Source organism: Scyliorhinus canicula, chromosome 1 (assembly GCF_902713615.1).
Source record: "Scyliorhinus canicula chromosome 1, sScyCan1.1, whole genome shotgun sequence".
NCBI classification, from domain to species: domain Eukaryota; kingdom Metazoa; phylum Chordata; class Chondrichthyes; order Carcharhiniformes; family Scyliorhinidae; genus Scyliorhinus; species Scyliorhinus canicula.
The window spans coordinates 44,478,705-44,491,370 of NC_052146.1; the positions used below are offsets into that span (position 1 = coordinate 44,478,705).

Consider the following 12,666-nt stretch of genomic DNA (forward strand, 5'->3'; position numbering starts at 1 on the left):
CACTCAGCCCCTTGAAAGATCATGGCTGATGTGATTGTACCATCCTATCTTTCCTTGCATCCCCTTGCTTATCAAGAATATATCTATCTCTGCCAGAAACATGTTCAAAGACTCTGCTTTGACTGCCTTTTGAGGAAGTGTTCCAAAGACTCCCGACTCTCTGAGATAAAAAAATTCTCATCTCTATCTTAAATAAACAACCCCTTATTTTTAAACATTGAGCCCTAGTTCTAGATTCTCCCAATCGAGGAAACATCCTCTCCAAATGTCAGAACCCCTCAGGATCTTTATACTGTGCAATAAGAGGTGTCTTGGATGCCAAGTGTACATTGGTAAAAGTAGAGAGCGCAAGTTGATTATTCTATCATCACGTGTGCCTATTACCTCCTGCCAGTTTCTAATGCAAGTTTAAAAAAGATAATGCATGCATAAAATCAGGAAACCTATTCGTGCGCATTAGCGACCAAAGAAAAATGTACTCGGTGAAGGATTTTTGAGCCCCTGGATCATCCTTGTTGTGATTTTTGTACTTTCTGTAGAGCATTGTTGTCTTTTTGGAGGTAAGCTAAAAAGAACTGGATGCAATTTTCATCCTGAGTGAGCTGACAAATCATTCTATTAACATCAGCTGCTTGAACCTAACTTCTGTGCGTCTCTTGATACGTCCTAGTACTCGGTTGATTAGTATTATGCTGTGAATTGATTTTTTCGAGGGGCAGTTTATAATACTTCAGGTAGTTTCCTACTACACAATAATTACCCTTTGTTGACATCATGACTATTGGAACTAAATGAAATACTTCTCATTGTACTCGATAAACGTGGTTACTCATTAAAGGTGCGTTGACATGGCAGGTACATGGAAATTCTACAGTGCGCATTGTTCTAAGGTAAAGAATGTAACATTCAGAAATCTGATGGCAATGGAAAGCCACATTCCTGTGACCTGTTGCCAAGTCCTTCTTAAAATAAACGGCGTTCGCTGGCAGTGGGATTCTTTCCTCCTGCACACCCCATTATTCTACCGTAATCCATGTACCTATCCAATAGCCGCTAATGTTTCCGACTCAACTACTTCCACAGGCGGTGTATTCCATGCCCCACTACTCTCTGGGTAAAGAACCTACCTCTGACATCCTCCCTATATCTTCCACCATTCACATTAAATTTATGTCCCCTTGTAATGGTTTGTTCCACCCAGGGAAAAAGTCTCTGACTGTCTACTCTACTCTATCTATTCCCTTGATCATCTTATAAACCTCTATCAAGTCACCCCTCATCCTTCTCCGTTCTAATGAGAAAAGGCCTAGCACCCTCAACCTTTCCTCATAAAACCTACTCTCCATTCCAGGCAACATCCTGGTAAATCTCCTTAGCACCTTTTCCAAATCTTCCACATCCTTCCTAAAATGAGGCGACCAGAACTGCACACAGTACTCCAAATGTGGTCTTATCAAGGTTTTGTACAGCTGCATCATCATCGCACGGCTTTTAAATTCAATCCCTCTGCTAATGAACGCCAGCACACCATCGGCCTTTTTCACAGCTCTATCCACTTGAGTGGCAACTTTCAAAGATCTATGAACATAGACCCCAAGATCTCTCTGCTTCTCACAATGCCAAGAACCCTACCGTTAACTCTGTATTCTGCATTCATACCTGTCCTTCCAAAATGGACAACCTCACACTTTTCAGGGTTAAACTCCATCTGCCACTTCTCAGCCCAGCTCTGCATTCTATCTATGTCTCTTTGCAGCCGACACCAGCCCTCCTCACTATCCACAACTCCACCAATCTTCATATCATCTGCGAATTTACTGACCCACCCTTCAACTCCCTCATCCAAGTCATTAATGAAAATCACAAACAGCAGAGGACCCATAACTGATCCCTGCGGTAACTGGGCTCCAGGCTGAATAATTGCCATCCACCACCATATCCAGCCTGAAACTCCGTTTCACTGGGATCCTCTCGATGTTGCAGTTGTGTCTTTTGGTATTGAGCTTTGTGGCTTTTGCTAAGTTTGTTTTTGGGTATTAATGAACTCTGCTCCACTTAGTATAATTAGTGTAAAATATATAAATATTTATTTATCTTTGCCATTCAGTACAAAGCACATAGGCGTAGTATTAGAAGCAACAACATCAGACAACATGTATATACACAGAAATCACACTACATTTTTAGCAAGTCCTTTAAAAGTCACTACATTTTCAGCATTCAGAACAAAATCAGGTAAAGCCAGGTATCAACCATTCTATGTGAAAAAAAAATGCAAATATCAAGATGTGAACCAAATTTCTGTAGTTTATACTGATGACCATGCAAAATACTGTAATTGTGAGTAAAGAACTTTTCAGGCTTAGAGGAGAGGTAGTGAATCAATTTACACGCTTCAACTAAATCAAAAATCAATCTTCTCTTCCCTAAAGATTGTAATCCAAGAATCAAACACTCCTCATAAAGTTTTCCCCAATGCCTTCTATTTTCCTGGTAAGAGGCCTTTGTACTCTCGCCATAAACTCTCTGACATTGTGGATTCCAAACTGCGGATGTATTCTCCAGATGCGGATGTACCAGCTACTTATGGTGTTCAAGGTAAACACTAACATCCCTACGCAATAAGGATGCATTCAGCGCTCATAAAACATGTGCAGCCGACTGTATTGCCTGAGCCACATGATTCGTAAACTTCAAATTACTGGTATCAATCACATCCAATTCCTTTTTAATGGTTGAATATGCAAAAAGTTGGCCATTGACCTGAAACTGTGAATTAGGATTATTGCGGTCAAAATGGAAAACTGAACTCTTTGCCACATTAACGGTAAGTTGCCACTCCATGAACCACTGTACGATAGTACAGAGTTCACTCTGGAGAAGTGCGTTTGAGAGCCCTGGATTATTTTTCTTAACTTCCAAATAAATGTTAACATCATGCGCATATTTAAAAACAGTATTATGCTGAAATCGGCCATCAATGTCATTAATATAAACCACAAATAAAAGGGGCCAAGGACACTTCCTTGAGGGACTCCAGAAATAGTATTAAAAACAAAGTACAATGCAGCACAGGAACAGGCTCTTTGGCCACAAACAAAAGGGGGCCAAGGACACTTCCTTGAGGGATTCCAGAAATTGTATTAAAAACAAAGAACAATGCAGCACTGGAACAGGCTCTTGTCCCACCAAGCCTGTACCAGACATGATACTAACTTTGACCAAAACCCTAAAGAACAAAGAACAAAATTAATGTTGATTATTGATAAAGGTGGTGAATAGCACAAAATCATGTACAGGCAAGTGGAAACTTTGCTAGTCGTTATTCCCCACCACAATCTCTGGCCATTTATCACCACCTTGGTTTCCTTCTGGATGCTAACTGGACAATTAATTGGTTCTATATTTATTTCATGGGCTTTTACTGTCATGGAAAGTGGGTCATGAGCCTCAACTCTGAAACCAAGGCACTTTTACGTCGACTGCAGCTGATGGGGGAGGGTAAAGCTTAGTGGTAACTGCACAAAACAATGGAAACCAGCATAGCTGCTTGTTCCTGAGGATGCCATGGAACCATGAATATGTGGCCTTGTGATCCTGCCACTGGAATAATGGAGCTGGTATTAGTAACATTAAAGCAATATTGGGGCTTCCCCATGGAATAGCAGTGCAGAGATATTGCACGCTCATGATCCAGACTTGAGGCCCAAATGTTAAACTCTCCACAGCATTAATTGACTATCACCTAACTCAGCTGACACTTCAGATTAAAACCATGTCTTCAGTGAATCCCAAAGCTGTTGTAAGATGTGAAAGATCCCTCGTTACTAAAGGCATGCTGCCTGCTTTTGGCCTGCGTTTTGATTTCTTTGTGTGCAAAATTTGTGAATGTACTTTGTAATCTGTTTGACGAGTTCAATATAGATGTGACTGTCGTGGTGGACTGCGTTGTTCAGCCTGCCTTCATTTCAAGTTACCTTCATTGCACTGACTGCCTGACATTAACACTGATTCAGCCAGGCACACACAACTGTGTTTAATAGAGTGAAACATATATCTCAGTGGGTTACTTCTGTTGATTTCTTGGTCCTGGCTGAATAAGTTGATCTCAGCAGTAGGGATAACAGGATGATCCCTTAGTGGCTGGGATGGAGGAGGGATGGGGCAGCTAAGGTTACCATCAAGTGATCCCTGCATGTGACCGCATGTGCAACTTCTGGGTGAGGATAGGGCAGTGCCTTTGCTGCGGTAGGCTCCTTTTCTTTCCCCACCTTGAACTGTGATCAAACAACTTGACTATCAACAGTCACTGCCTAGAGCCATGAGTAAAGCATGACAACTTGGCGAGCAGGAGCTTGCTATTCCTTGAGGAATCATATTTTTCTAAGTGTGACTGGGTTCAGGAGAGAATAGGAAGTGAGAAATTTGGACAGTGGAAAAAATCCTCATAAAACGTATCAAAAGTGATCCTAAGTCGAGTCAACAGTTCCAGCCCTATAGAAGTGAATTGGTGCACTACAACCCTGCGATTGGTTGCATATCATCCTCATGCCTGGAAATCTTTATGCAGGATTCGGTCTTGTAACATCTAGTCCCTTTAAGAGGGTGCGTGCACCGGAGAGGTCATGTGACTTGACCACTTAATGAGGAACAAGCGCTTGGATCTCGGTGCTGCACATGGCCTTTTGCAACCAATTGTGATCCGAGTGCTGAGAATAATGATATCTGTGTATAGTTTGTATTTAAAATAAACAAATCGTTAGTTAACTGGTAGTCGCCAATTATTGCATTTACTGCAGTCTGAAACATTAAATTAAGATTGTCAATGTTTGATCTTTGGTGGCCTTTGAGCTGGGCCCCTTTGAGCTGAAAGCTTTACAAATGTAGTGAGTTGGTTTTGCTGAGTGTTAGCCATTGAATACTGTAGTTTTAAATTACATTTTTTGAAGTAATTGCTCTCATGCAAGGTAAAGTCCTTCTGGGGTAGCATACACAGGTCATGTCTCCCCTCCATTGAAGAAAAGTGCAGTGGTAGACTTTCCTGCATCTGTGGGTCAGCCTAAATGATGCCCGCTAAATAATTTCTGCATGGCTTCAGTTAACAATGCTGAGTTTTACATTATTGAGGGTCGGCAGCTTTCTTTTCAAAATTGTGATTTTTTCTTTGGTTATAATTACTGAAAGTGACCATGGAAGGGTGAGCCCCAGGGTGTGGAAATGGGTGTGCCCTGGGTGAGTGTGGATGGAGATTTTAATTGTATGAGTGCAGGGAAAGTGGACGTGTGGGAGTTTTGTGTGGGTGGACAACAGGTAGGTGTGGAAGGATGGGGATGGGGATTGTAGTGTGATTGTGGGAGTGAGTTTGGATATAGGCGAGCCATGGATGCAAGTGTGTGTGTGGTTTGCACTGACACCTCGGCCATCTTGTTTCTGTTAAAGCTAATCAGCATTAATAGTAATTAGCTGTCTCATGGCGCCGAGGTCCCAGGTTCGATCCCAGCTCTGGGTCACTGTCCGTGTGGGGTTTGCACATTCTCCCCGTGCTTGCGTGGTTTCGACCCACAGCCCAAAGATGTGCAAAGTAGGTGGATTGGCCGCGCTAAATTGCCCCTTAAATGGGAAAAATGAATTGGGTACTCTAAATTTATAAAAACATAAAACGAAAAAAAAAGTCATTAAGATGCACATTGACTTTTGTTCTGTTGTTCACCCAAAATTAAAATAAAAACATTTTGTTACAGCTTCCAGCTTACGGTGGAGATGTTTGATTATATGGATTGCGAGCTGAAGGTTGCTGAAAGTGGTGAGTTCTTAATCAGTGGGACACTTTTAGTCCATCCCTTGACAGAAATGTTAATGTAGAAAATTCTGTCTAATATTGCTGAATAAATGGGTTTTTGGAAAACTTTGTGGAAAAAATACCAGTAGTTTGAGCTTTGAGACAGAAATAAAACAAAGAGGTTTAATGTCGCATATGTCGAATTTGAACTCAGAACCTCAGAACATTACCCTGGGTCTCTGAATTACTAGTCCAGTGAAAATACCACAATGCCACCGCCACCTCCCCCTTAGAGATTTGGCTTGTCCTTACACTGGTGGGCAACATGGCGGCACAGTGCTTAGCATTGCTGTATCACAGTGCTAGGGATCCGGGTTCAATTCCAGCCTCGGGTGACTGTCTGTGTGGAGTTTGCACTTTCTCTCCGTGTCTGCATGGGTTTCCTCCGAATGCTCCAATTTCCTCCCGCAGTCCAAAGTTGTGCAGGTTAGGTGGGGTTATGGGGATAGGGCGGGGGAGTGGGCATATGTGTGGAGTGTTCTTTCAGAGTGTTGGTGCAGACTCGATGGGCCGAATGGTTTCCTTCTGCACTGTAAGAATTCTATGGATATCGGTCTTCTGTGCTATGTGTTCAATTTCATTCGGAAAAATGCAAGTTCTATTGAGGTGTGACTGTAAAAAGTCGACAGAATCAATGGGTAAATTTGCTTTCCGCTTCACCCATCTCTGAACTCCTCCAGCCCGACAATCCTACAGACTAAATTGTCTGGTCCTCTGACTCTGCCCTTCTGTGTAGCATTCTCCTGCCTTCATCTTGCCATTGATGATGATTTGCTTTCAATTACTTTGGCCCTTTTGCTTTAGAGTTCCGTCTCTAAAATCCTCTGCCCATCCGCCCCCTTCTTCTCCTTTGAGACCGTCCTCAAAACTCACTTCTTTGACTAAGCCTTTTGCCATCTTTCCGTATTTACCCTGCTCTGATTCAGCGTTCACTTTTGTTTAATTATGCTACTGTGAAGTACCTTGGAATGTTTCTCTATTTTAAAGTTGTTATTGCAGTGCAGACTTAAATTTGACCATCATTTGGTGCTGTGATTGGCCTCAATGTCACTTAGGGAAGCACAAAGACCTTGCTGAGAAATATACATCAGATGAGGGCATGATTGAGTAAGGTGCTGCAGGCTGCCCATGTATGAATTACTGACTTCCTTCAGAAAATTGATAAATGTGCTTAAATTGCCATGTGCTCCACAGCTTCTAACTTCATTCACCAGTCTTTTTCAAGAAAGGGGTCTCTGAACTTTTAAAGGGTCTACTTAATGCACTCTACAATATTTTAGTCACAGAGACATTTTGCTTTTATGTATTTAAAATAAATTTAGAGTACCCAATTCTTTTTTCCCAATTCATGGGTAATTTAGCGTGGCAAATCTACCGACCCTGCAGATCTTTGGGTTGTGGGGGTGAGACCCACACAAACACGGGGAGAATGTGGAAACACAGAAATTGACCCGGGACAGGGATTGAACTTGGGTCCTCAGCACCATGAGGCAGCAATGCATAATCACTGTGCCACCATGACGCCCTAGACATCTTGCTTTTAAACATATCCTCATTACCTGAATGCCTTAGTGGAGATTCTTGGAGTCTAATTGTGGCATCCTATTTATATTCTGTTATTCCCATGAGTATTTTAAGACTTGCAATTTAAAGTAGCAATTTTGAAAGAAAAAGTTACTTTTCGGGAATTGGAGCACGTCCAATTCCTAATATATTTGTTGAACCTGACACTTAAAAATCCACAATGACTCATTAATATCTATATAGTATGCTTGTGTTGTGGCTAAATGTTGAATGGTATGAGAGTTATTTGGGCTATCAGCTTGGGTCAATTTACTAATGGTTCCGACTGATGCCCTGTAAAGTGTGCCTCTTCCCCCTTTATTTAAAACTTCATGTTCAGTTTTTTTCTTGTATTTCATTTTCTCCTCCTGAATGAACCCCGATCTGATTAGAAGCAGCCAGTCACAGGAGCGTGTTTCCCAAGAAGAACCGGAAAGTAGGCTGACTCCAGCACCTTTCCTAACATGGGAATGTGAATTATTACAAACACACACGACCTTTAACTTTTTTTATATAGCGTGTGCAGTAATCACCATGTGTCTGTAGTGGCTAAATGGAGCTCTGTGGGCCCTCCGTTGGACTTTGTCAGGGGGCAGTATTCAATGATGTGAGTCATTGATTGGGGTGCAGCACAGCTACAATTCAGGTTCCTGCAAGGCCTGACTTGTTGCACAGTTTGCTGCACAAAGGCCTTGGGCAGTGTGGGAACGGTTGAGGAGTGCCCATTGTTGGTGTGGTGGCTTGAAGCCGGGTGGGCGGGCTGTGGGATCTGTGATGAGGGAGTGGTTTTCAGCGGTGGCGTGTTGGCTCCATTGCTGCTGCCACAGGGCCTCTGCTGTAGTTCTTTGGCCCAGTGGTCTGAGCCATACAGCCTGCCCTGATGGGAGCATCAGGTGGATTGATAAAGTCCTTGTATAGCAGCAGATTTGGGTTGATGTAAACCTTCCTCAGGAACTTACATGTCGCAATCTCCCTCATTATCTGAGGGGGCAGGATCTTGTTGAGGACTGGGAGCCAGGGGAGTTGGGTTGATTGAAGGCTACCTTATGCAATGACCAAACCATTTCAAGTACAGAAGATCAGTGTCTAACTAAAACTGGTGATTGTTATTTACTCAAGGAAGAACAGGAACAGAAAATCAGAAAAAAGCTTGTGTGCCTTTTATGTTAAATATAACATTTTTAGTGACTTGATTAGTTCCAGGGAAAGGTGTTTAAAAACTTTTGCAATGGCTTGTCCACTGGTTATTAATTTCACAAATAACCAGAGTTGCAAGCTTGATTGATCACTCACAACTGCTGTGTTCAGCCCTGTCTGTCAACTCCCAATCTCAACATATTTTGTCGTCACAATTCAACAAAAGATCATCACTTAATTCATAGGAGTAAAGTGGTTTTCCACAGATGGAATAATGAAGTGGATGCTAATAAACCAGCAGAGACTTGCAAAATATTTGTGGTCAAATTGATATCTTTATTGCAACAGTACTTCTTTAATTAGAAGATTTATAGTTATCCTTTCACCAAAGACTTTAATAGAATCAAAACATTTCACTCTGGAAAGAACTACATCAAGCTGTCCATGTGTATAAATAGGCCCAGGAATATAAATACATATTTTGTCACGTGTCTGGCATTGTGACTTGTTTATGGCCATAGAATATGGAAGTTTAATTGGGAACATTTCTTTTCCTGAGTTGAAATGGCAGGTTAACATCTGATGGGCTCGATATTATTTCAGGAATAAAAGCTCTGTTTCCTTGAAATCTACCTGTTATTATTTCAGCATCCATCATTGAAGCAAACAGCCTCCTAGCGACCAGTCTTGTTCCATTACAAAGTCCTTGTTTGGGATCGATTTTTCACAGCAACATTATAAGTGCTCCTTACTTGAGTCTAAAGTTTAGATTCTTGCACAATGGAGAGCCTTGCCGTTGTTGGAAAATGGTGTACGGGCTGGGAAATCAAAAATCCCGCCTTTAACAGAGCACCTACCATTTTTGCAGGGACGGGAATGGGGTCAGGTCACGTTTCACGCATGCAAGTTTTGCGGAGGCAGTTGCCCACAGAAATCAGCAGCTGCCTCCACTTGTGTGTGATTTTGGTCTGAGATGTGTCTGAAATCTGACATTAGACTTAGCAAGAGCAGGTCTGAACTTTGTGGATTTGTTTGGATAGCCAGGGTACCCTTTTGAAAGATAATCACCTTTGGATGTTCCACCGGTGCACTTCTGGAGGAGGTCAGGAGCCATTTTGGGGGAGGTCAGCTGCTCTTTGGAACCTAATGGTAGACATTGATGTACGTAAGAAGTGCAAAACCTTAATGGAACTATGACTATCATTGGAGCTGTCAAAAACAACTATCAAATGTGTCTACGTGAACTGCCAAAGGGAGCTTTCAAGCTGCTAAGGTATTTAAAACGCCTGCCCTTTAACTCTTTGAAAAGATTGTCTGGAGTGTTTAACAAAACAATTGCTTGCTATTTCACCTGCTGCTGAAATAAATCTCTAAATATTTGTTGTTATAAGGCATGATGTAGTTGAAGGAATGTGAATGTAGTGAATGGATTTTTCTGAATCAGTTTTAAAAAGAGTCCACAACAGGCACTTAGAATTTTATTTTATGCAATCTCAGTATAATCCTGAAGTCTGCCCATTGTGGATACGGGGTGAGTTAACGTGGTAGGAAGTGTAAGGAAAAATAATGAAGGGTGGGGGGGGGGTGGGTCATGAGTTGGCACAGGGGCTGCAAAGAGTCATGCTGGTGGGCGGGGGCATAGATTAGCATGGAGCTTTGCGGGTTCATGGGGGCTCGATGGAGAGCATGGATTAGTGTGGAGGGCATGAGAGGTCATGGGGGGAGTGGATGGGGAGGCATGATATAGCATGGGTTGGCACAGTTTGGGCATCCGAGTTGGTGAGGGCTGTTGGATTGTTCTGTTGTTTTTAAGACTTCAACACAAGGAGAGAAAACCCAGGCCTCAGTTTATATAGCGGCATGTCCATTGGAGTTAGACAATGTGGACACTCTGGAGAGTACAGACTATAATGCTCTTCATCGATAGAATCAGCACCAATGTGTTATTGAGTTTACCTGAAAGCTTTTCTAAAACTTACTTTCAAATTGAGTAAATCTTAGTTTTTAGCACATGGAATAGCTTTGGAATAATAACTTGTATTGAATAATTGTCCCTGCCAGTTTGCTACATTTAACCAATTCCATCGTCTTATCTCCCCTTCCTTTTCACCCCCCCCCCCCCCATCCCATGTCAATTCATCGTTCCCTTGCATTTTCTCATGCCATCCACACCCATTCCTTCCATTCCTCCCATGCTATGCCCATCCTGTTCTTGCCACCCTCGTCCCTCCCATCATTCCCATCTCACCCTCACATCTGTCCAGCCAAGGCAACTTTGTTGCTCTGCTCCCCTTACCCTCTGGCCATTTGGTTCTCCTCCAAAACGCTCCTCCCCCACTTCCCCTCCCCAAACCACCTTGCTGTTGCCAGCTCCAACCAGAGGTCACTGGCTCCACTCCTCTGCACACCCCGTGCCGTTGCATGTACCAGAACACCACCCACCAACAAAAGCACCCATTAAGCTGATCACTCAAAGTAGTCTGGAAGACAATCAGTGTTGTGTTTTATGGATTTCTGAGCACTTCATTTAATTGAACTCGTTTGAAATGCAGTATCCACTGGCTAGGTGCATGGTCATTCCTACGCTGAAAGGATAAGATACATATCTTCCATAATTCTGAAGAAATAACATAAACCGTAAACCTCAGAATAAATACTCCCCTAAAAGGATGCATTTCAAGTGACCAAAGTGACTAAATCTGTAAAAATTTAAATGGAGAACTCCACAAGCAAAAATCATGTGATAAAACTTGAATGGAAAATGCACTCAGCCCAGCTCTGTGATCAAAGTTCATATTTACAGAACCGACCCTTGATCTCTCACTACTCTGGGCTTAATCTCAGTACTGTAGCTGTCTATTGCTGGTTGCAACCAGGATTGACCCAATGGCCTGTGTTCCCTTCACAATGCAGTCAAACCAGGCCGCAGCTCAGCCTCTGTGCTCCCATACCAATGCATTCAGACCCGGCTGTGTGTCAGCCGCAAATGACAAGTATTATCATCATCCTCTCCACGATGGAAAGGAACCAACTTCAGCCTCTGTGATTTCTGTGTTACAAATGGGCCATTTTGATTGATAGTACGGGCTGTAATAAAGGGTGCAGCAAAATCTCATATCAGGCAAACGGGAAATACATCATAAAAATGTAAACCCAGCCGTTAACTATTTTCAATTTGCTGACTCTTCTTGTAGAGGCGCTGCAGTCACTAGCCCATCAGCTACTGAGCATCTGGGAATGGAAGTTTGAAATGTTTGAGATGAAGATCAGGGGAGGGTTGGGAGGACTCATGAATGTCAGAATTGTAAGTCACATGTAGTTCTAACATTAATTGACAGTAATTGGGTGGCACAGTGGCATAGTGATTAACATAGCACCAGGGACCTGGGTTCAATTCCGCCTTTAGGTGACTGTGTGGAGTTTGTACGTTCTCCCTGTATCTGCGTGAGTTTCCTCCGGGTGCTCAGGTTTCCTCCCACTGTCCAAAGATGTGCAGGTTGGGTGGATTGGCTGTGCTAAATTGCCCTGTAGAGTGCAAATATTTTCAGGTTAGGTGGGGTTATGGGGATCGGATGGGGTAGTGAGTCTAGGTAAGGTGCTCTTTTGAAGGGTCAGTGCAGACTCATTGGGCCGAATGGCCTCCTGATCTGGTTTATGAATCATCTTGGAGTTGTCCTCACAGGCTGGATATCAAAGTGAAATAGTACTAGGAGTGTTTGCAATTGCTTTAATATTATCACCACAATATTAATTCTGTGAATTACTGGGTTTGTCATACGAAGAGAGATTGAACAGTTTAGGCCCATATGCTCTGGAGTTTAGAAGAATGAGGGGAGGGTGGCAGAGTGGTTAGCAATGCTACCTCATGGCGCCGAGGACCCAGGTTCGATACCAGTCACTGTCCATGTGGGGTTTGCACATTCTCCCCATGTCTGCGTGCATCTCACTCTCACAATCCAAAAAATGTGTAGGGTAGGTGGATTGGACACACTAAATTACCCCTTAATGAGAAAAATAGAATTGGTTATTTTTCTTTAAATGAGGGGAGATCAAATTGAGGTATACAAGATGATAAAAGATATGGATAAAGTGGACGTGGAGTGGATGCTTCCTCTAATGGACCTCTA

At 42.7% G+C, this 12,666-nt stretch overlaps 1 protein-coding gene across 1 annotated transcript in view; it reads left to right on the top strand.

The window, feature by feature from the left end:
- Positions 1–12,666, top strand: part of LOC119962198 (huntingtin-interacting protein 1-related protein-like) — a 188,486-nt gene that overhangs the window by 87,129 nt on the left and 88,691 nt on the right. Inside the window, exon 7 of the mRNA XM_038790161.1 lies at positions 5,742–5,803. Within this exon, the coding sequence (XP_038646089.1) occupies positions 5,742–5,803 (62 nt within the window). The remainder of the gene's footprint in view (positions 1–5,741; positions 5,804–12,666) is intronic.